General features: G+C 38.3%; 2 protein-coding genes across 19 annotated transcripts in view; one reads left to right on the plus strand and one right to left on the minus strand.

The window, feature by feature from the left end:
- Positions 1-25654, plus strand: part of caska (calcium/calmodulin-dependent serine protein kinase a) — a 199140-nt gene that overhangs the window by 109851 nt on the left and 63635 nt on the right. The gene's annotated exons all lie outside the window — the stretch shown is intronic.
- On the minus strand, positions 16955-24550 carry LOC111570831 (probable G-protein coupled receptor 82). Its single transcript, XM_023273776.3, has 5 exons — positions 24070-24550; positions 22858-23019; positions 20022-20848; positions 18264-18404; positions 16955-18166 (listed from the first exon to the last, which is right to left on the minus strand). The coding sequence occupies exons 3-5, from the start codon at positions 20841-20843 to the stop codon at positions 17927-17929; spliced, it is 1203 nt and encodes a 400-aa protein (XP_023129544.1). The 5' UTR covers positions 20844-20848; positions 22858-23019; positions 24070-24550; the 3' UTR covers positions 16955-17926.

Genomic DNA, 25654 nt, shown 5'->3' on the forward strand with positions numbered 1-25654 from the left:
ACCCAAAATACCATACTAGATAGTAAACCAGAAAAAGATTTACCGTGTCAATTAGGGATATAAACAATTTTCTTAACCAATAGTTGGTACCGTTATCAATCAGTAATCCTTAGAGCTATATCTACTAGACCATATCTGATTTACCTCAAGTTTTTATAGCATAAAATATAAATATTTCAAAAGACATTTGTGAAATCTTTGCTTAATATAACAAATTATTAGAGTTTTTTCTGTAAAACTGCCTATCGACTTACTTTCATATCTTAGCTCTCCCATAGGCGAGAACTTTGGATATCCTTGTCCAATATTTCAGATTCTGACGAGAAATAACAGTTCCTGAGATACTGTCGTTCAAACATAGCTATAAATTCCAGTGTGCAACAAAGCCTGTTGAAAGTAGGTTGATGGGCAGTTTCTTAAAAAATATATCTTGGAAAGTAGTTTATATATCAGTCTAAAATTTCACAGAAACCATTTTAAATATTCATAGTTTATGGTTAAAAAAAAAAAGAGATACTCAAGGAAAAGAGAAATGGTAAAGCAGAAGGCCCCTGATGATTTGAGATAGAAAAACCCTGGCCGGAAGCCATTAACCACCCCCAGAAGTCTTTGTCATTGTGGCCTGTTGCTAGCTAAACCTCCCCAATGCTTTCTGCTATCCCACACAGAACTCTCTGTAGTTATAACAGAAGGCCAATATCTTACAATATTATGTCATAGAGAAAAGCCCAACAAAAATGATGATTCCCTTTGAGAAGCTCATTGGTGACAGTGAGAGAAAAAACTCACTTTTACCAGGAAAAAACCTCCGGCAGAACCAGGTTTAGGAGTGGTGGTCATCTGCCTCCACTGGTTGGGGTGAGGGTAAAGCTCCACCATAATTGATTAAAACAAAGCAAACAACATACAAAAGTACTGCTGGGATGAAAGAAACTTGCAACTCCAGCAGTCTTAAGGCTACAGCAGTATAACTAAGGAATGATTAGTATCACCTAAACCAGCCCGAATTATGAGCTTTATCGAAAATCAAACATTTAAGCCTAATTTTCAAAGTAGAAAGGGAATCGAAAGTAGGAACCACAAGGAAGCCTGCACTCTAAGAGCAGTGTTCTCTTCGGTTACTATGGTGCAACAAGGCCTTTAACGTACGTTGGAGTTTGATCAATAAGGGTTTTGTATGTTAGAAGAAGGATTTTAAATTCTATCCTGGATTTCACAGGTAGCCAATGAAGAGAAGCTAATTTCTATGGGAGAACTATGATCTTTCTTACTGGTTTCTGTCAGAACTTTCGGACTTTCTAAGAGATTATTGAGACTTCCTGATAATAATGAATTACAATAGTCCAGTCTAGATGTCATAAATGCATGGACTAGATTTACAGCATCACTCAGAGACAAGATGTTCCTGATTTTGACAATATTATGTAGCTGAAAGAAGGATTGAAGTACATATCCTGGTCAAAAGTAACTCGAAGGTTGTCCTACAAACTGCATTGTATATATGAGTGAGATGGTCAAACCTTAAGGCGAAATATAATAACAAATTTATATGTCCCAACTGAATAATACTGCATACATGCTTTGTAATGGCAGCTGCAGTATGTAACTATGTGGTTTGGAGCATGGTCTAGCTCTATACCGCTCCTATTTTTCTATCTTTTTACTTTCTTTTTAAGCAGTACAATCAGGAGAGCACACCTCGTCCTTCACAAGTCTCAAAATGAAACTAAATTCACACAAAAACCTGCCTCTCTTCCGGAGTTCTTGCTTGTGAATGGTCCCCACACACTCAGATTCATCCCTTAGAAAGTTCCTACAGTAAACAAAAGGAAGAAAAAGCGAGCGACAATAGCAGCCAGACGAGACAAAGCAAAATCATAGTCCATAGAACAGCCGCACAAAGACTACAGCATCCTACAAAACCTTAAAGCCCACAGTTCTGCATCTCTGAACTTCATTTCTGTGACAATAAAAATTGTAATATCGGTTTGAGGACTCCTTTAAATGTTCCTTCAATGAAATGACAATAATAAACGCTTTCTGCTAAACAGTTGCAGTAGCAATTTCCTTAAGTCTAGCAGTTTTTCCCATGTGGACTTCATGTCCGACTGGGTTTCCTGTACTGCCAGTTTTTTGACTATTTGTCTGTCACTGGATGGATGAACTTCTTTGAAAATTTGTTGTTTACAAGCAGGAAATGTTTGCGTATGTCGTCATCATTCTGTGGAAACATGACGCAGACATTTCGTAGAATTTAACAAACTTCCTCCTGATACATTATTTTTAGCTTGACGTCCAGCCTGGTGTACAGCATCTCTGACGTTTCAGCATTTAGTGGAACTGAAAATGACATTTTAAAATCATCACTTCCACTTAGTTTTGTCTGTATGAGCAACTTGCCAAAAACTGCTTCATTTCGATTGTTCAGGGTATAAAGGGGTACAAACAGCTCATAGACACAGTCAATCAGATAACACAGTTGATCAGTTTAGTCACTTGTTGCTTGCAAGAAATTCAAATTTGATCTGTTTGCAGCTTCTCAACTGTAAATATTTTCTGCTAATGATGTGAGACTGTTAGATTTAGAAGTAAACACGAAAAAGACAAGTACTCTAATACAGTGTTTCTCAACTGGTGGGTCGCGGGGCCGTTTTTGGTGCATCGCGAGCCTTTTTCTAAAAAGAGAGAAAAATAAAGATAATCCAATTTAGTGGCGAGTCATTGTAGTTCCCCTCCGCACCCGCAGGGGGTCGTCGTGTCAGCAGCGACCGGTGAGGACACTCGTATTACTGTAGAAGAAACTGCATGTTTTCATAGCAACAGCAGCATGGCTAAACGCAAGTACGACAGCGAGTACATTAAATATGGATTTTCCTACATCGAAGACAGAGGAGTCCAAAAGCCTCAGTGTATTTTGTGTTGTGAGGTACTGGCAAGTGAAAGCATGAAGCATGAATAAACTTTTCGAGCGTTTTAGCGACTACTTTCCCGATAAACAACCCGAGGACGACTGGGTGCGCGACCCGTTTGGAATAAACATGGAAAGCATCACGTTGCCTAGCAGCGATGAATGTCAGCTGGTGGAGCTATCATGTGACCGCACTCTCAGAAAGAAATTCACAGAGGTAAGCCTTTCCCAGTTCTGGTGCAACGATGTGATGAGAGAGTATCCCTCCATTGCTAGTCGAGCTGTAAAAATCCTCCTACCATTCAGCACCACATACCTCTGTGAATGTGGCTTCTCAGCTCTTGTTCAGCTGAAAACAAAATACCCAAATAAACTGAACATTGAGCATGACCTCAGAGTTGCTTTATCATGCATACAGCCAGATTTTGAGACTCTTGTAAAGGCCAAAAAGCATCCTCAGCTAAGCCATTAGAACTTCATGTAGTTCTGCAGTACTTTTATTGTGACTTGTGACTTTTGTTTATTTGTAAGTGCTTAAAAACACACTTTTCTTTCAATATTGCACACTATTTTTTCCCCCAAATATTGGCTTTCAAATATAGTGAAGCCCTTTGAAAAATGTTTTATTGTGTTTACATTTTGAGATTGATCAGAACATTAAGCATTTCTTCACTTTAATAATTTGTTGAATGCACTTCATCAGTTTTCATGTTTTGGACTCTTTTGCACATATTTCTATACATAGTTTCTCCAGCTACAACAGCAATGTTGCAGACTTGTGCAGTATTATGAGAAGCTACTGGTTTTGTTGAATTGCACTTTTTTTGTAGAAAAAAAATGCACTTTTATATATCCTGAGAACTACTTGAGGCTATTGTTCTACTTGTTTCAAAGTCCTCAGTACTTGAATTAGTATTGCTGCTTGATTTTGAGTTGTTGTGAAGTTCTTGAGCTCAGGTTTAAAAGTTTTGTCTTCGAACGCTCAGTCAATAAATTGTTGATTTTTGGAGAAATATTGTTTGGGTCACGACTTGTCATTTCAGTTTTATGGTGGGTCCCAGGCCCAGACCAGTTGAGAACCACTGCTCTAATATACACTTCTTAATATATAAGTTCTTATTTAACGTGTTTTTGACCAGGAAATGTCTCGCTGAAATTAAAAAGCTCATTTAAAAGAGCACCCTGATACACTACGATTTACATACATACATATATACATACATACATGTAACAGTTTGAAAAAGCTTCCCATGTAGATTAAGAGTGAGTTACAGAATCACAAAGTCACAGAAATTTATCTCACAAGCATCAATATCAGTGATCATACAGGAGCAATATCATTTAGTCATACAGTGTAAATGACTCCAAATCATGTAGAGTTGCTTTGAAATCTGATTCCAAGAAAAGAAAGCAATGTACTTAAATAGAGCTGCAATGATTCACTGAATTATTGTCAACCATTCATTTAATTCTCAGCTATTTTGACATGCAATGCATTTGTTTACTTTATTTTTTAAAGAAAAATGTGAATATTTTCTGGTTTATTTTCTCCTCTATGACAGTAAACTGAATATCTTTCGATTGTCGATTAAAAAGACATTTGAGGACATCATCTTCGGCACTTGGAGACTATTTTTCACCATTTCTTGATATTTTATAGACGGAACAGCTAATAGTTCAAGTAAATAATCAACAAATGAATCAACAATAGAAGTAGTAATTAGTTGCAGCTCTTTAAAAGCCACTCTGTGGTGTAAAGTTGTCAAACTTACCATTAATTTGTTAAAACAGCAGTATATTAGCTTGATGATGGTGGGAAAATCCAAGAGCATTGATGCTTAACTAATCAGGACAATGAGGTTGATACATTTTGTGTTAATATCAGTTAAGTTTCCTGCAAATAATCACTAAATCTGCTCATTTTTGACACAATTTTCACTTGACTGTGTTACCTGTGGTCCTTTAGTGAACCAAAGAAACTCTTATTTGAATGAAATAATATCTTATTTTCGACCAATTGATTGATCACTTACCTGTAGAAGAATCTATATGTCATTACGCACACATAAACCAAATACCAGCACTTTCTGATCACTTAGTTGTAGCAGAAACATGAGCAGCTGCACCCAGAGATGTGCAATGGAAATAAAAGTGCTTGTCAGAACTCCTTTGGCTGAATGTTAGATTATAAAACTGGTCAGATATTTGATAATATGCAGGTAATAGAGATCACAAGCAGCGGATGTCCACCTACACAACGAAAAAACATTTATACCTTCCTCAATTCCCACATCGTTGAATTGCATAATGCATAAAAATAAAACATTAAAAGCATTAAAATGGCAAAGACTGAAAGAAAAGTAGTTTCAGAAGAGGGTTTATTCATGCTTCTAGATTCTAGATTTGAGTCATGAAAACTGTAGTAATATACACTACAGTTCAGAAGTTTGAGGTCACTTAGAAATGTCCTTATTTTTGAAAGAAAAGCAGTTTTTTTCAGTGAAGATAACATGAAATTAATGAGAAATACAGTCTAGACATTGTTAATGTGGTAAATGACTATTCTAGCTGGAAACGGCTGATTTTTAATGGAATATCTCCATAGGGGTACAGAGGAACATTTCCAGCAACCATCACTCCTGTGTTCTAATGCTACATTGTGTTAGCTAATGGTGTTGAAAGGCTAATTGATGATTAGAAAACCCTTGTGCAGTTATGTTAGCACATGAATAAAAGTGGGAGTTTTCATGGAAAACATGAAATTTTCTGAGTGACCCCAAACTTTTGAACAGTTGTGTACATATATGACAAATAGCCACTACATATGTGATAATAAAGGTGTTTTTGTATGATCACTGAGCTACAAATGCAGCTTTGACACTGGCCCAGAGCAGCGTTCACTTCTATTATCGCCATTTAACAGTGACTCTGTGGGCTCCTGTCTGCGGCTTATCAGATGTACCGCCGAGATTTATGCCCTTTACAGGGGACACACACAGAACGGTTCGTACACATGAGGTGCATTAACAACAAAGCTGTCCTTGTTGAATATGGATCAGCATGAGTGTGCCACGTCTTCCCATGCATGAAAGTCACTGAAATCATTTAAACCCCGGTTTTGATAAATCACCGTGACGTCTCCATATTTATCTTCCTCCTCCCTTTACCTCAGACCTCCACCAGCGACGTTTGTGCGTCTATTTCTGTGCGTCTGTGTGTTTGTCTTCGCACCCCCCACCCCTCCTCCTCCCCGGCTGCATGCTAATGCACCGCAAACAGATAGAATTAGTTTATCAGGCTCTGTTTTGAATGCACAAGTCGAGAGCTCAAAGTCGGCACCGTTGCACACTGTGAAGGTGAACTTTCTTTTCTGGGACTGTTCACACATCCAGTGTTTGTGTGCCATAGCGTACCGGTTTGAAGTTAAAGTCGTGCTGAATGTTGAAGCTGCAAAGCATAGATCCCGACTGTGTGTCTGAGGAGACTGAGAACGCAGCAGGACTTTTGATGTAAACATAAATGAATAGAGAGCCACGCTGGTGTAGACCTGTACCGCAGTTCACAACGGCAGCGGCTCTTTTTTCTGCAGCTATACTGAGGTGAAGGGACCTCCTGTCAGAAACTGAAGGTTCTGTCTCTGTGAATTTCTTACTTTGCCATCCTAGAATATAACCGTGTCTTTGCAAGAAAACTGAAACTTTCTCAGGCATCAGCATGCCTGCTTTCTATGACATTTCCACTTCTTTTTTACACTGTGGTTAAACTTCTGCCTGTGCCAGTGTGGTGCAGTGTTTAAGTGAAATAAGCTGCCGTTGGTCACTTCATACATCTACACTTAATGTAATAGTAGATTTTGTACTAGAGTGTGTAATTTTTATGTTTTTGTCTTAAATCAGCTGAACATTTAACTTCTTACTTTGGTGTACAGTGCATGGAGTTGCCAATTTTGGTCCTAGGAGGATCCTTGTAAGGAGGGTTGTAGCTTTATGTGAGGTATTAAACAGCCAAACTTCATTAGTTTAAATGCCCAAATCTGCTGGTGGGTTTTAAATGTATGTTATTTATTTAAAAGTTGCTAAAATCACACCAGTTTTCTTTGCCACAAACCATAAAAACCAAAAGAATTCCCAATTTTTCAACTTTTTAAAAGGTGCTCAGACTTATTGAGATTGCATCAGAAAAAATAACCATATTGAAGCTTAAAAATCGGGATATTTAATAAAATTTTACTTTATTCTGCTTACAAATATTCTCAGACTTTTTGGTTGAACTGCAGGCAGAGCAGAGGAAAGATGACGAAGGAGACTTGAAGGAAAATAAAACAGATTTCATAGATAAAATAAATGCAGCATGGCTCAGAAACAGTACAAAGAGGAGTCAGTTGTTGGAGACACATTCAGCATGGTCAAACATCTTTCTGGAGCTGATGAGCAGAGTACAGTGAAAAAAAATAGAGTTTATAGAGGTTGTAAAAATGTGATAGCAAAATATCTTTAGTTTGAAATTTAACTATACCTAGAAAATTTGCTTTTACTTTAGTTTTTTCTTTACGATTTGTGTTATTATAACTTTGTCATGGCACACAGAAGTATTTCTGAGTTCAATGTACTTCTAGTCATGGTTGTTCTGTTTCCATAGAGGTGCAGGGTTTTATATTGCAGTGAAAAATGAGCCCACAGTGAGTAAAAGTGTGATATGAACAAAAAATGGCAGCCAGAAAGTATTTGAAATCAGCTCTTCAGAAAATCGCATGTTTTGTCACAGAGACGTCATGATATCAGACTTTTAAAACATGATCATTGTAGCTAAAACTAGAAAAGCTCTCAGAGAGCGCATTACTCCGCCAAGGCTGTTTATTCCCCCATATAGCATTGTCAGAAATGCAGCATTTTTTATATATATATATATATAAATACAGCATTTGTTTATTCGCTATTGATGATCAGCAATCGCGGCAACATAGAATGTGGCCATTTAATATAGATGTACCCACAAACCAAATGACTGAGAACTCTGAGCAGAGGCGAGTGTTATGCATGTGTACGTGATGTATGGATGTCGAATTGCATGACCTAAATATGTCACTGACGGCGGGAATTGATGGGAATCAGAAACACCCACAATTTAATCACCTGTTCCTGGTATCATTTCCAAAATGTCCGCAGCGGTAGGATTACAGTCATGTGATTGTCAGCAGGCAGCTGATGTAGTGTTCTCTTGTTGTCATAGTTACAGTGACGCTGTGACACTATCTCACAATGACACGGAAATCTTTAACAAATCCATGGATCCAGACTATAAGCTGCATCAATGCCAAAATTTAATCACTTGGTCCTGGTGTCATTTCTGACCTTCCCTGAAAATTTCATCCAAATCCGTTAGTCCGTTTTTGAGTAATGTTGCACACAGACAGACAAACAGACAGACAGACAGACAAACATCGATCGTCACATTACTCCGCTGCAGTCCTTTGCGGAGTAATGGAGTAATAATTTATCACATTGATATTAAAGAAAGAGACCTCACAGTATCAGTCAAAATTATCTTTAACTTTGTGTGTTTTTCATGTCAAATAAATCAGACTACGAATCCATGTGTAGGAAGGTACAGAGAGTCTTTAACCATTAACTGTACTGTTACTGGTGTCAGATTAAGTATGATATTATCATATGTGTGTAGTATCAGTATTTTTTTTTTTTTGACGCCCCTAATTGTTCATGTCTTGTGAAACGCTTCATCACCTTGAATTGGACTCCTGCGACAGACAAATCAGACTATTGATTATAATGTGTAGGACAAACAAGTGTAAAATCTGCAACTCCGTTAAATTGGACTCACATGGAGGGTCAGGGACTACAGCCGGGTCAGATTTGCATATTAAAAGAAGCTTTAGAAAGTTACTTTACTGGAGTTTTTAATGCAGCAACACAGCAGCTGGTATTTTTCTGAACCACTTTGTTTCTGTTTGCTGCCTCCTGCTTATGTTTCCTGACATTTATGACAAACAGCCGTCGATGCTTAAATAAATGTGCCTGTTTTATTCTTCTTTGGTGTCACTTTGGCAAATCTAATGAGCTCATTTACATGAGGAAAATTGAAAAATTGCAGGGACGTGGCATTTTGTGCAAGCTGAGCGAACATCCCCGATGCCTTCTGCACTTATTGAAGTCTGATCGTCCACTACAGGCGGCCACTTTGAGCCTCTTTAGTGAAAAACAAACAGAACTGAATACATTTGTGTGTCTGTTTTTGTGCTCATACATCTGGTCGCATTCTGGGCTTTTTCCGGTGTCGCTGCGGAGCAAATGCCACGTTCTCCATATGAATAGGTACAAGTGTGATTGATGGGGAGAAGAGTCATTTCCCTATTGAATACTCGAATGTCAGCTGTTTTTACAAGGTAAAACGGCCCTGGTCCACTTGGGCCTTTTTGTGATCCGCATGGAGGACTATTAGCAGTGTCGTTAGTGCTGTTTGTGTGATGAAGGAGGCTGCATGGCGAAGCTAATAGCCTCTTTAATGGCATCCAATGGGCCTTGAGGTGTCGACCATGAAATTCTGTCATTGAGGTTTCACCGTTGCACACAAACACGTCAACAAATAAGCGCAACACGTGTACTGCTGGGTTTAAGTGTGTCTTCGCGCCGTGATGGCACGACGAGTCCTTTGTGTGCCTGAGTGCCGTCACGTTTTTGTCAGATTGTTGTTATGAATTCCTGCCCTTAGTAGCAGGCTGGGAAATTAATCCAGACTGAAAAGCAACGCTGATTTCATGAAAACTGCTTATCCAGTGAATTTCTGCCACCAGTCAGCTTGATGAAGACAGTCTGAGGGCCAACACTCAGGACAGAGGTCGGAGTTGGTGTAGATTGAAAGTAACAAACGCTTCAGTCATGTGTATGTGCCGCTCACATCTCAGTTTTAATGCAAATTTCCATCTTTTCAGCCGCCTTTTACAGTCGTCAGTCTCACATTCATCTGAGAGAAGTGATCCGGAGCTATTTTAATAAATGCAGCTGTCTACTCTTCTGCTGTTTTAATCTGTTTTACGCACATAACTGTGATTGTTCAGCTGTGATAAAACTGTGGTGACCGACAGCTCAGTACTGTGAGAGAATCTGGTGCTACTTGCTAATATGCTGCTCAAGCTTCTCCTTCTATGCCGACTACGTTAAAGCAGCAGATTTCTGTCATTCAGACACTGGTCACTTCTACTTTAGTGTTTCTCACAGCTTTATTTAGACAAACCCACCACATTGCCAGAGTATGATATGTGTCTTTACATGGCAGATTGGACAGTACATCATGTTTAATGCTTAATGCTACACTAACATACAAAAGACCAATCTAAACTGATAGCAGCTTATCAAGTCTAGCAGTCAAGATTGTTTTCGATTCCTTAAAGCTCTTATGAATCCTGCTGCTGTCTGATGCTGCATGTATTTAATTAACTCAGAGGAAAGGCTCCTGAACAGCTGGAAACAACAAGCTACATTTCAACTCTTGTAATTCAAAACCTAGATTACATTCATTATCCATGAGTCTCATTAGTATGACCTCCTACAGACTATCATGATTGATTTTTACAGACATTTCAGTTGGTCATAGATGTAAACTTGTGGGTCAAAGTGAAGGGAAACAGTGTTTTATGATTTGAAACTGAGTCTTTCACACCAATATTGGTGCTAAAATGTGAAAAAAAAGTCTTCCCTACATTGTTTCACAAAACTCAAAATACATGACTTCTGCTCGCATTTCAGACTTGGGATGTGTTGAAAGTGTGTTGTTGCAACGTTCGACCCAGTAAGATTGTCATCACACATTTTAAGGGAATGTGAGCAGATTGCTGATTCAGATATGAAGTCGACACATTCAGAAGCTGCCAGATTAATGGAGAGGACTGTACGTTTGGAGGAGATCGTGGTGTTACTCTTAGTGTTACAGCTTGCGGCTCATGAAAATGTGAGAAACGAGAAGTGTAGCATTGCTACTTTCCTCTATTTCCTCTTGCATTTGACACTTTTATACCAAATATACTACCATTCAAAAATTTGAGGTCACTTAGAAATGTCCTTATTTTTGAAAGAAAAACTTTTTTTCAATGAAGATAACATTAAATTAATGAGAAACACAGTCTAGACATTGTTAATGTGGTAAATGTCTATTGTAGCTGGAAACAGCTGATTTTTAATGGAATATCTCCATAGGGGTACAGAGGAACATTTCCAGCAACCATCACTCCTGTGTTCTAATGCTACATTGTGTTAGCTAATGGTGTTGAAAGGCTAAATGATGATTAGAAAACCCTTGTGCAGTTATGCTAGCACATGGATAAAAGTGTGAGTTTTCATGGAAAACATGAAATTGTCTGGATGAGCCCAAACTTTTTAACACTTACACCAAACAGTAGCGCATCCGTCTGCGCTACTGTAAGAGGTGTGTGTCAGAACAACCCTCACATGACAGGATAAAGAATGGATCCTGCACGCTATCCGAAGAACAGTTTATTGATGAACTGGTAACTTTAGAGAGGCTCCTGGCTGTTTGTGAGCTGGAGCGACATTAACAGCTTCACACCTCCTGAACGTGCCAGCAGGGGAGCTCTTTGGAGTCTGTTTTGCCTGAACAAACAAAAGCAATAATCAGTCACTGTGTGCGTCTATTGACAACCGCAGGAACTAATGCCGTCTCTGGGGACGCTCCTGCCTGCCTCAACAACAGATACTTTCACATGTAAACACATGCGAGTATCAGGTTTAAGTGCTAGTCTCTGATGCAGGCCGCTGGCAACTGTAATGAAGCCGAGCAACCGGAAGAATGACGTGAGGAACGATCATTCGGAAGATGCATGCAGCATTAATTGGGCTAAGCAATTGTTAAGAATCGCTGATGCTAACACACAGTAATTATCCAGAGGTGCACGAAAGAGCGATAGCAACCCACAACCATAACAAACAAACACCCCCAACATGTTACTGGCCGTCTCTTCGGGCGATAATGAACCTTTCTCTCAGTTTAATTAATGACATTCAGTTTGTGTTGGTTAAGTTTCCCCATGGGTGTTTCTATACTTACAAAATACACCTTATAACAAGGAAGTTATTGAGAGGTTGTTGTTTTGGTGATGTGAAGTCTTTTGTGGTTAATGGGAAAACTGGAATCTTGTAATAACAAGAAGTTTGAGGTTAGATATGCGTGCAGATAGAACATTTCACCCTTACTTTGCTAAATTCTACATTTGAACAGTCACTACAGCCCCTCCAATCAGTGTCCAGCGGTTGTAATTGAGCTGAAAAACGCTGTGACTTGATAGAAACGCTCTTTTCATTTGCCTTAGAGACCTCTGCAGTGGGTTTCTGTGAGTCAAGATGACCTACAGGTCTGATTGCTGGAGCTGGATGGATGCAGGGTTGATGGGAAACTGCAGAAACTGGTGGCAGAAAAATACTGAACTCCTCACCTGCAGATCTGTGTAGAGGCGACACTGGTTAAGAAACTGAACGTCAATCACAGATCAGATGATAAGGGGACACTGGCTTTGATATAAGAACTGGTGCTTGGCTAAAACTACAAATGCACTCTTTATTGCTTTCATATCTATATCAATGAATCTAAATGCACATTTCACCACAGTTAAGCCATTTAGTGTGTTAAAAATCAACATTTCTAACCTGCTTGTTCGACCGCTGTTGTTACGTCGTTAGTTGAGCTGATGTAAATGACTTTACTACAGAATGTTTGTAACAAGTACATGATGGATGCATGAAAAAAGCAATAGAATAGACACTATTTTGGTCAAAATATATTGTGTCCAGTTAATAATAGCCGTAATCTAACTCACTGACTTAGATAGTCTTATAGTGCATTAACATTAACATATCTATAAAAAAAAGGAACATTTCTTGATTTCTGAAGATATCACACTCGTAAATATGAATGGATGTTAATGGTTTCTTATTTTCATAGCGCGTAATGTAATACTGTGTAGAAGATGGTAATTACACATGTAATCTCTCCATTCAAAAAGAATATTTAGTCATCATATATGAGAATATCCTTACTTATACTCAGACTATCACAGTTCACTTTGTCTCCAGAGAGATAGAAATCTATAGCATAGCTTTATAATTTCATTTTTGCATAGATGCTACATGTAAATGTTTAATCGCAAGGCTGAAGTCTCAGTGATAATAATAACTTTATTAGAATGGCACCCTTTGAAAACAAAGTTCCAAAGTGCTTTAGAATAAAACAAATAATGAAAATCAACATGGAACATGGAATATAAACAGGATAAAATAGTCAAATCCAGTCAACATTTTATATGCAGCACATTTAAGACAACAATCAAAGCATCTTCCAGTTAAAAAATTATGATTGGCGTAGATATTATGATTCAGACCTTGTAGCGTTGTTTATGGTGCGATTTTACCAGAGTCATTTACATTTATGGATCAAAACCCTACCAAAATCACATAAAATACTACTTTCCTGACTATTATACATATTAAAACTACAGTGTTTTAAAATTATGGAATTATGGATGCTTCAACTAATATAAAAATATAGCTAAGACCTGAAAGTGTTATAAATTACTAAACTAAGACTAAGACTCTACAGTTTTATTTATTGTGGAAATTGACTAATTTAGAGCTATAGATTCAGCCCTACAAAAACATACATATACACATATTAACCCATGAAATCCAAAGATTCCCTGGATCTCCAATGAGCAGGAGCAGGCTTTGTTTATATAATTTATTATTACGTCATGTGGATTGTTCTGTGTTTTGTTCTCATACATAGTATTTATAGTAATTCTTGTACTGGTAGGGAAATACCCCACCTTTATTCCCACCTGCGGTCGCCATCTTTCTCAGCTCAGCTGCCTACATCTTCCTGTAGTCGTCACATGGTGTAAACAGAGCATCTTTGTCCATATAGTTTTGACAGCATTGAAAGTCATAGCGGTGCATTTTAACACCCAAAAATTGTTAATATTCTTTACTTTTTACTGATTTTGTTTTGATGTTTCAAACCTCGACTTCGTTGTTTCCATCTCATGCCACCAATCCAACACTTTGACCTGACTTTTCTTCAGTTTCTACAGTATCTGCAGAAGTGGCTCATGTGTCAGCACATCGCTTGTTATCATCCTGTGCTCTTGCAGCCACCCTCCTCTCTCAGTGTGAATTCCTTCTCTCCTGGCTGCATTTCTTTACCAGTGCTGTGTGCTTTTCTGGCCTCTGTGGGTGAGTCTCGGGGGGAGGCACACTGGAGGATATGTGATTCTCTCTGCCTGAAAATCCACCCAGGACCCCTGGAGGGACTCACATCTGCAGGGGCCGCACTTCACAGAACATTGTTTCCCTGAAAACTCTCCAAGAACACTCGCACACACCTCCAGCACAAAAACCAGTGTACTCTGCAGTCTCTCACTCACAATTATAGAGCAAGGTTTTTGACACACAGATATTAAATATTTATGCCTTTTTGTGGCACATGAGGGACGCTCGACAAACATTTCCATGTATACTTGAAAATTACATCATTTTTTTTGTATATCACATTAAAAATCCAGATGAAAAGATGGCACGATGAAAAAGAAATGAGTGAGAAACAACAAAGGACCCGGGCTACAATCTGAAATGCATCTTAACCCTCTGAACCCCAAAAATCCACCACCAGCAGCTTTGAAAGGCATGTTAATCTTTAAAAAAAACTGCAAAATTACACCATTTATCAGAGCCAGAAACTGTAAAAACTGAGAAAATCATTGGACTTTTTTTCCCCCCAACAACCATTTTTCAGGGTGCATGTGGAAAATTTACCAGATTTAAGCCTAAAATCTTGATATTTAATCAAAATCACTTTATTCTTCGTGTCTCGCTGAAAAAAATCACCAAAACCAAACCATTTTGCAACTGCAGATCACATAGCTGCTTCCTTATAGTACATGTAGGTATCAAATGTGTTTCTTAGAGTATATTTGTTAAAGTTTTGTTGGTCTATTTAAGGAGATAAACAACCAAACTTCATTTGTCTGAACTCCAAAACTCACTGGTGGGTTTGAAGCATTTTATCTTTTTTTAAAAAACACTGCAAAATTACACCATTTATCAGAGCCAGAAACTGTAAAAACAGAGAAAATCATTGGACTTTTTTTTCCCAACAACCATTTATAAGTCTACATGCGGAAAATTAACCAAATTTAAGCTCAAGATCTTGATAATTAATCAAAATCACTTTCTTTCTGCATGTTAGGTTGGAAAAGTTTGCCAAAACCAAACCATTTTGTAACAGCGGAGCTTATAGTGCATATCGGTACCGAATGTGGTTCTTATATTTGTTAATGTTTTATTGCTCTTTAAAAAGAGCTAAACAGCCAAACGTCATTTGTCTGAACCCCAAAACTAACTGGTGGGTTTGAAACATGTTATCTTTTTTTAAAAAACAGCAAAATTACACAATTTTTCAGAGCCAGAAACTGTAAAAATATGAAGAATCCTTGAAGTAGTTATCCACAACATGCAGTTCCATTAGGAAAATTAACCAAGTCTAAGCTTAAAATCATCATATTTTATTAAAATTGCTTTATTGTACATGTCTCATTTAAAAATTAGCAGAAAGGGAGATACTGTATGCACAAGATAACAAAATTTCAGGAACTTTTCGGCTGAACTGCAGGCAGTGTTTCCACAAAGCAGAGAGGAGATGACACGAGAGGTTGAGGGTAAAATAAAACATAGTGGATCAGTAAAATAAATGCAGCATGGCTCAGAAACAGTAAACAAAGGAGCAAGTTGTTGAAGATACACTCAGCATGGTGAAACATCTTTCTAGAGTCTAAGTGAGAAAAACACTGGGTTTGTAGAGGCTGTTAAAGTATAAGTAGTAAAATATTTATAGTATGAAGAGCCACTATTTTTTCTCCAGTATTGGTAATACCTGAACTAAATAATTAAAGACATTCGATTTTCATTTTGTAGGATTTATGGCAAAAGCTGCACAGAATGAATTTCTGAGTTCTTTCTGCTTCTAGTCATGGTTGTTCCTTTTCCATAGAGGTGCAGGACTTTATGTTTTAGTGAAAAATGACCCCACAGTGGGTAAAAATGTTACAGGTTGTTGTATTCAGAGGGTAAACCAACAGAATTATAGCTTTTAGTTGAGTTGATTTTTAGAGAAAAGTCATTACTTTTACTAATACTTTTATTTATTAAATATATGAAATGCAGTTCATTCTTTAAAGATGCTGGTGCTCTGTTATCCTGCTGCAATTTCTAGATGAACACTGTAGTTACATCCAAGACATTTAAAGGCAGGAAAGGTTTATTCTCGTGGAAAAAAACATCTACATTTGTACGTTTATAGGGGTTTAACCAGCAACCGTAGAGGGACTTGAGCCTGCTGATCACACATCTGTGGGTGCTTGTAATGTTTCTGTCTCCTCAGGTCTTCATTCTCCTACAGAATATGGTTGAAACCACATCAGGTGATTCACATGAGACGGAGAGTCCGTGGCCTCGCTGTTCCCTTTTCACCCCTCTCTCAGTTGAGCTTTTAGACAGCGCTAGCAGTTAATATTAGGACCACAGCACTTCTTAGAAACGCCGGTTTGAGGTCGGTAGAACAGAGAACTGACTCTAAACTGGCTGCGTCTTGTGCACACAAGCCTTTTAGTGCTAATTAGTTCAATGCCAAATGATAAAAATGTTTAAAATGTACTTCCACTTCTGCCCTGAGGTGTACTATGAATATCTGTGCAGCTCTGCGGAGGTGTGAACTTCTTATCGTCAAAGTAGCCTGAAGGAAGTCAGAAAAAGGTAGAAAGTAGATTATACCTGCAAACAAACAGGCTTTTATTTGATATGGCCATGATGGAAGTTAGGGTTCAAAACCTGGAAATACCAAAGTTCAAAGAATCAGTGACACTTGTATTTACTTGACGTAACAGACGTAGTCCACACATATTGGATGTTCTTATTTATTTATTAAATCAAAACATAGTATATTATACAACAAACAAAGCAAATAATTGAACTGTAATATCCACATGGGAACTCTGGGATCCCTCTTGAGAAATACGAAACAGATGATGATAATTAGGAGATAATAATGTGACATTTTACACATTGGACTGTTATTTTTATTTACAAGTGCATGTTCAACACATTACCTGAGGAGATCAAGAGTAGCAGTAGTATGCCTGTATTTATTATTTATTTACATCTTAACCCTCTGAACAGTTTCTGGTAGTTTGACACATTTTTCCTCACTATGGGTTCATTTGTCACTGCAATATAAAGTCCTGCACGTCTGTGGAAGCAGAGAACCATGAATAGAAGGAGAGAGACCTCAAAACTGTTCTAATTTTAAAAACATCCTGGGAAGAAAAACAAAGAAAGTTGAATTTCTTTTAGAAAAGCTTCCGTACTTGTCTCCTGTCTGCTCTGGATAAACACTGCCTGCAGTTCAGCCGAAAAGTAACCGGATATTTGTCATGTGACTCTTGGCCACATGATAGTTGCTCATGACTTCACGGTTGCAGAAAGAAACACAGAATTTTTTAGTTTTTTACAGAGTTTGGTTAGAGCAAATGTTTTTTTTTTTTTGACAGAATTTAAATAAAATGTAAAGTAATCAGATTCCACATAAATATCGCAATTTTGAGCTTAAATTTGATTAATTTTCTAAAGTGATAAGCACGTCATGGATTGGTACTTCAAGAACCTTTAGATAGTTTAAATTCTGGTGATCTGTTCTGTTTTTATAGTTTGTAGCTCTGATGAATCTTGTAATTTTGCTGATTTATTAGTATTTTTCTAAAGATACTGTGTCTCAAACCCGTCAGTGAGTTTTGGGGTACAGAGGAATAAGTTTCTCACTACTCAAGTAGTTTTTTTTTCCATAGATACTTGAATACTCTAACTCTGGCATTTGTAATTGTAATAAGTAATCGTTGCAATACATTAACTTCAGTACACACATTACAGAGTTCTTTCAACATAAAATCAGCTACAAAACACTTTGACTTAATTCTGCAGTCGCCGTCACCACGTTTTCCTCCCCCAGCCGTTCAACCTTCTGATTGGTGCTTTCTTTAGTCGTCCAGAATATTTGTCTCCGTTTGGCGATGCTCTCGTTGCACCGCAAAAGTCTGAGGGTTTGACAACGGAAAGTTCTGTCCAGCACGAAGTACATCACCGGGTCGGTCGAGGCTCTGAGCGCAGCCAGAAGGAACAGGCAGTTCTTCAGCTAGAGAGAGAGCAGAGAGAAACTCATCACGCCGGCTGCTATAAATCCTCAGAGCAGTGAGGGATCATTTTATTCACATTAAGACGAAATTAGTCACCTCGACGAAGATGGAGAGCGGGTGACAGCTGCTGCAGGTGTCGTTGCCTGGGGATGGCGCCAGCTCAAGTTGATCATGAGCCAAAGAGATGAAGATGGGTTTGAAGATGTGATACGGCAGCAGGCAAACAGAAAGAACAACCTGCGGGGAGTTGGTTAGAAAACAGTTCTCTGAAACAGAAGTAAAATAAGGCTGATTGCACCAATTTATATTTGACTCAAGAGGCAGGAATTAACCCTCTGAACCCTGCGCAGCAGTTTCTGTGGGCTTTTTTTTATTTTTGCTTCTGTCACATTTTTCGCTCACTGAACTCATATTTTCCTAGAATATTAAGTCCCACACCTCTGTAGAAACAACACACCCAAGACTAGAAGGAGAGAAAACTCAGAAATGTCTTTTGTGTAGCGAAGCAAAGTTAAAATGCCATAAATCATAAAAAAACTGAACACTGATTTCTTTGATTATCTGCTTTACAGAAATTGAAAAATCTTGCAATCAACAGGTTCAACATTTTTCCCAAAGGTGTTACAAATACTGGAAAACAAAAGTGACTCTAATCCTACAGATATTTTATTATTTACAACTAGTTGCTACTATTGTACAGTTCTACAATTTCATTTAGCTTTTATCCAAAGCGATGTACATCTGAGTGTAGATACAACACAAGCAAGGAGAAAACAACCTGGATAATAATAGGAGCCATAAAACAAGTTGAAGGGTGATAAATAGGACTATGGTGCCTACAGGCAGTGCAGGAGGTAATAGGAATTGTTTTATTTTATTTATTTTTTAGTCTACTTGCTGGTTTTGTCAGGTGACTGTCGGTCACAGCAGAGTCACTCATGGCTTCATGGCTCAGGAGTGAAGAATTTTTTGTGTATTATAGAATCTGGTAAATGCAAACAGTTAATATTTGGCAAATCTTTTAATCAGACATGTAGAATATAGTGATTTTGATGAAATATAATTTCAAGCTTAGATTTTTCAGCAGAACGGTACATCACAGGTGAGTCAAGAACCATCTGAAAGTTAAAAATCTGATGTTTGTCTGTTTTCAGATAATATACTTTTCAAAGCAGTCAGCAGATTTTGGGGTTCAGAGAGTTCATTATGATCACAAATTCTTGTTTTATGGCACTTGTGGATCCGTCCGTATATACACTTACAGGAACTTTATGGAGACTCTATACCAGCCTGGATTGGAGGTTTTACATTTTCTTCCATCTTCTGGTCCAATAATTAAACCGTGTCCTCTGCTGGATCCATTCAGTCATTCTGATCTGATCAAACTATTCTGTCTGTTCTCGCCACATTTCATGTCGAGAGTTTTATTTCTGGAGATACAAAGATTTTAGACAATTTCTGTCATTCTGAACATTTTTTTTGCTATTTTTGATGATGTGACGTCGAACACTAAACTCTCAAACTGGTTTCTGGCTGTATTTGAGGGTGAAAATATGAAAATTGTCAGGTCTGAAAACATGAAATTCTCAAAATTCAGCCAAATGTTTCATAATTTTGAGTCCGAGATAACAAATAAGTAACTCTAAACTAAATCTGACTAAGAAACGGAAAAAGACATTTTGAAATAATTCAGAATCATGATGAAGTTTGTCTTGCAAAGAGAGCTTCAACTGTAAATTGTCCTTTTCAGCATCTGTTTAATCAGGTGGTGAGTTTCTGCTGGCTAGATCCTTGTTTTTGTTTATGACAGTGCATAATTGTAGAAATGCAAAACCTAGCTGAACTCCTATTCACCTGGATGACCACGATGTTTCTCAGCACTCTGCTCAGCAGGCTCTTGGAGGTGATGATGTGAGCGTCACGACGTGAGCGTCTGATGTGCCTCAGCACCATCATGTAGGACAGCAGCACCAGCAGGTAGAACACAAAGAATATGCTGATAACCATCGCAGACAGAGTCCCAGACACGCTGCCTCCCAGCTCCACCGCTGGGCTGTAGCAAACCTTCTCACATCCTCCTTTCTCATGGTCGTGGCTCATCGCCTCATGCACCGAGTAGTAAACCGTCCCCGGCACGATGCCGCAGACCGACACCGCCCACACCGTCACACACACGGTGTTAGCAAAGGAGACCTTAGTGAGGCGCGTGAAGAAGCCGTGAGGCAGCAGGGTGGTGAAGGCGCTGGGTCTGGAGGCATGGGTGTTCTGGATGAGGGCTGCGAAGCGGCTGAGGGCCACCCAGGTGAGGATCATGAGGCTGATGTAGATGTTGATGTGCAGCACCGGGGTGATGCCGTGCAGGACGAGCTGACACAGGACGCCTCTCAGCGTCCAGACCGGTCCTCTGGCGTAGTAGGCTGCCAGGAAGGGCGTGGTGATGGACAGCAACAGGTTGGAGATGCTCAGGTGGGACAGATAAACGTGGGTGGGGGACATGGTGGAGATGCAGCGCAGGAAAACCCACAAAGACAGAAGGTTTCCCGGGAGAGCGGTGAAGAAGAGCAGGATGTAGATGGTGGGGAGGAAGAAGAGAGTAGCAGCGGTGGGGCAGAGGGGGTAATCAAAGGAGGCGGAGGAAGCATTAGCTGGTGACAGAGTGTGCAGGGTGTCTTCCATTTGATCTGCAAGAACACAGAAGATAGTTAACCCTCTGAACCACAAACAGTTCCTCTGTTTTAGGCTCTTGTCACATTTTTATTCACCGTGGGCACATTTTTACTGCAGTTGAAGTCCTGCACTGCTACAGAAATGGCACAAGAAGGACAGAGACCAAAACAAAAGTCGAATTTTCTTGATTGTTTATATTACAAAAGTTGAAAATCGGAATCAGCATGCGCCGTCGTTTTCCAGCTTCTCACAGTGGCTCCACATGCTGCAGATAGCAACCCTGCTACCACAACTCTGCACATCTAGTAAAGATGTTTCACCATGCAGAGTGTATCTTCAACAACCTGCTCCTCTGTTCACTGTTTGAGCCATGCTGTATTTATTTTACTGATCCACTGTGTTTGATTTTCCTCGTCGTCTTCCTTGTGTCTCCTCTCTTCTCTGTGGAAACACTGCCTGCAGTTCAGCCGAAAACCTTCTGAATTTTTGCCACATGACGGTTGGATGTTGTTGAGTCAATCAGGGTTTCTCAGTTGCACAGAGGAGCAGAGAATTTTTACTTTTCACAGAATTTGGTGAATCTGAAAGTTAATTTTTGTGATTTAAAAAAAAGACATGTAGAATAAAGCAATTTCAATTAAATAGCACAATTGTAAGCTTTGTGATTTTTGATTATTTTTTGACAGAATCACATGTAATGAATGGTGCATTTGCAGACAGCTGAAAAGTTGAAAATCTGACAATTTTTTTCAGTTTTTACTGTCTCTGACTTTGATAAATGCTATAATTTTGCAGGTTTTCTTTATTTTTTTTTAAAGAAAATGATCCTTTCAAACACACAGCCAAAAGATATTTTTTTCCTGGAAATCTCTTTTACATCATTTATGTAAAAATGAGAATTATTATTAGAAATGTTTACATCTGCACAAGCTCACAGATGATTATGAAACAGCTCAGAGTCTGAATGAGGAACTTTAAAACACTTATCTCTGGCATTAGCTGGTGTCATAGTTTTTGCTTTTGCCCTAAATCAGCTAGAGATGTTATAAATATCTTGGACTGAGGTATGCTGCTGCCTTCAGGATGTCAGCGATGATCATTCAACCTTCATGTAACTCACAGTGATGAGTGTGATCAGTGTGAACTCCAGAGGAACCAGGCGGAGTCATGATACGCGAGTTTCCATGAAAACATGATTTGTGAGATTTTGGGGGAGTCGATTTCAGTAGAATATTGATATTGTGCTGTTTTTTCCCAAGCGTTTCTCTTTTTCATTGCCTCCATCGTCACAGATCGTGTGTGAAATCAGGCTATTATTGATGTATGATTCATGCATGAGGGCGATTCACCACCGATTCACTTTAATAAAGATACCAGCATGCATGCTGTTCTTGCTGTCACCATCGAAGCGCGTCAGCACAATATCATAAACTCCACTCACTTTAACTCCAATAAAAGAAAAAAAATCTAACTTTCTTTGTGCCAACAGCCGTAAAACAAACCAAACCCCCCGTGGTGCTGAAATCAGGCAGTAGCAGCTACTTTTCATCTGTTTTCCTATTTTTATTATTCATAGTCTAATTAATAGCAATAAAAGCTTGAAAAAGAGCTTCATAAATGTTATTTCTGGCTGTGAAAAAGTGGCAAATGAAGGTGACCTAAAACTGTGTGTAATGATTCGAATGGTGCCGTTGGTGGTTTAATGGCAGCAGATGGAGCATTCATCTCTATTTTTCAGTGCAGACAGTTTGCTGCCTTGCATAATAAATGTGATGTTTTTGATAGTTTTAGTGTAAGAATCCAGCTTGATTTTAGCATTTTTGAGCTCAGTGTTAAACATAAGTTTTGTAGGAAAATCTGCTGTCCGGCCAAGCATTAATTACATCGACCTTTAGCAGTTAAATCTTGATTTAAATGCAGTATTGGGAGCAAACTTTACCGACCCAACAGAAGACATTTATTCAGTGGAGTTTGTGAGGTTAAGGTGACTACCCTCTGAGTTTATATGACTTCTGTTTCTTACCAACTGTTGCTCAACAGGATTAGGGTGCATCAACGGTTCTCTCTCCACAGGTGGCTTCGGTTGTCAGTTTGGTTTCTTGTTTTTTTAGTTCACTGCTTCTCTTTTCTGTTTATATCGAAGTGCCCTTGAGCAAGACGTCGATGTTGAAATTTCTTCTGATCTCTGTGTACACGAGAAGACAAGTCACTTTAGGTCAGAGGTTTCAAAATCATTCTAGTTCAGGGGCCACATACAGCCCAGTTTGATCTCAAGTGGGCCAGACCAGTAAAGTCATAACATAATAACCTATAAATAACCACAACTCCACATTTTTCCTTCGTTTTAGTGCAAAAATGTACACATTTAAGGAATTATCTTTTTACAAAACATCATGAACAACCTGAAATTTCTGAAGAAAAATAATTGCAATTTCAACAACATTATGCCTCAGTTTATCATTTACACATTACAACTTCCAGATCACAGAGTCCAGATACCTGTGACTAATAACAAAATATTTAGTCACAGGTATCTGGAACGGAATGATATAGTATTTTACTTTATGATCAAAATGGCAAAAGTCAGACAAAAAAAGACAAAATATTACAAAAATGAAACACAAAATGACAAAACAAGAAGCAAAATGACAAAAAATGGACAGACAAAAACAAGAGAAATACAAAAGCGAGAAACAAAACGACAAATAAAATGAGACCCAGAATTACAAAAATAGACGAACAACACAAGCGAGACAAAAATGAGAAACTAAACAACAAAAACGTGAGACGAACGACAAAAATTGGACAAGAAAAGACAAAAAACAAGACAAAATATGACAAAAATGAGACACAAAATGACAAAAAAAACAATGAGCAATCTAATATTTTACTTTATGATCAAAACAACTTGTCATTGTCTACAAATTAATTTAGATTTACAGTTTTTCAAATTTCATGTCATCCCTGTAATTTTTACATTGTACAAAGCATGTTTGACACATGTTTGATTTATGTAATATTTAGCAAAGACATGCAGCAAATATTTATACATAGGATATTAGAATATCTTATGTAACACAGTTTTAAGATTGTTGTTTCTGTTTTATTTATTTGACTCGTTAACTGCTACACTTTTAACCAATGTCCAGTTTAGGTCTTTTTGTCTGATAGCCAAAAAGGCAAATAAGTGCACATAATTAACATCATCACAGAGCAGAGTTCAAGTCTTACATACCACCAAAGGATGCCAGCATCAAAAATGCTCCTTTAAATTAAATATCCCAGATAAAGGTAAAACCAAAGTTTGTCAACAGCCGGGTCGATCTTCTGCAGCAGCTTCCTCCTTGAACCGTAGATTTACGGTCAGTACTTTGTGGGCTGTGATGTCTCGTAAGCTGTTAGTCTCTCACCGTACATCATAGCAGACAATACAAGATGAGTGTCAGCCACTGTGGTGCATTAATTCATTTAAATGCGGTGAATGTTGCTAGCAGTGCTTTACATGACTCTATTCTCATGTGAGCAGTTTTCTTCTCACTTCCTTTTTAAAAGTTTGCTTTCTTTTTTGCAAACAAATAGACTTTGAGTTGTCGTTTGAGTGATTCTCTGCAACTTGATAGACTTTTTTTTCCTTACATGCACATTAAAGTAGTTTGTGTTAGTTTAAGTCGAGTCACTTCGTCTTATCCGCACAGAAGTGACAAGTCCTTAAGACCTGCTGCTCCTGTGGAAAGTTCCTCATGCTGTTTTCTGCTTATTCTGCCTTAAGGTGGCGCTGCTGTTCCAGCTGAGAAGCTTAGAGTTGGGTGTGTTGTCGAGGCCTCACATTTCTCACTTTCCTCCCTTCAAACTGTACAACCACGCAGAGAACTGTTTAAATTCTCATTTATTCTAAAGAAAACATGACTTGGCACACTTTTGAAAACAAGTAAAGCACATTAACATACAATATAAAGTCCTAATACAGTTCTTAACGGACGCTTTTTACATATCAAATGGCTCTGACATTTACAAAGATAGGCTTCTTATGAGGAAACCCCCTGCTTTAGTCTCAGTAAAAGGTCCTCTGAGTTTACTCTAAGCTTGTGATCACTATCATGATTTGTCATGAAAGTTCGCTTCACGTTTGCCTTCTTCCCTTCAGTGTTGCCAGAATTGTCCCACAATGTTGTCTTACTGAAATATTGTTGCCTGAAGAGTCACACAGTGGCTCGGTTTATATTTCTGCAGTATTTAAACAAGTAAAGAAAGAAAATAAGGGGAGGATATGTGATGTATCTGCAGTCTATAGCTGCGGTTGTGGTTTTGTCTGTTGTTTAGATATTTCTGATTACTGGTTGTCACCGAAAGTCGCAGATCAAGTTCAGGATTTCCTCAAGAACTAAAGATAAAGTTTGGTGCTGCAACATCAACTTCTGTAATAAAGTCTGCCTTTCTAAAACTTATTTATTTTCTGCAGTGGTTCAGCAGACCTCCCTGCAGTTCTCAGTTTCTGTTAAATTATCCACAAACAGTCACTAAGCCAAATATATGCACCAAAACTCAGCCACATAGCACTTTATTTGTATGAATTAAGGCTGTAAGTGATGATTATTTTCAGTGCAGATTTATATTTTCTATAAAATGTCAATCAGTTTCCCCAATAACTTATTTTGTTCACAGCCCGAAGTATGTTGTCTATTGTCACAGAGGAGGAATCTGAATTTTGGCCCTTTTTAGCAAAAAAAATTTAAAGAAAAACATACTAAAACTGATTAATCGATAATCACAATAGTTCATTTAAATGTTGTGAATTGTCTTGTATGTGACCTACGTTACTA

Source organism: Amphiprion ocellaris, chromosome 11, assembly GCF_022539595.1.
Source record: "Amphiprion ocellaris isolate individual 3 ecotype Okinawa chromosome 11, ASM2253959v1, whole genome shotgun sequence".
Lineage (NCBI taxonomy): Eukaryota > Metazoa > Chordata > Actinopteri > Pomacentridae > Amphiprion > Amphiprion ocellaris.

Coding starts and splice junctions, on each gene's coding strand:
- LOC111570831 (XM_023273776.3), bottom strand. CDS start 20,843: ATGGAAGACACCCTGCACACTCTGTCACCAGCTAATGCTTCCTCCGCC. Junction 18,405..20,021: donor GAAACATCGTGGTCATCCAG/GTGAATAGGAGT, acceptor AACTCCCCGCAG/GTTGTTCTTTCTGTTTGCCT. Junction 18,167..18,263: donor CGCTCTCCATCTTCGTCGAG/GTGACTAATTTC, acceptor CTCTCTCTCTAG/CTGAAGAACTGCCTGTTCCT.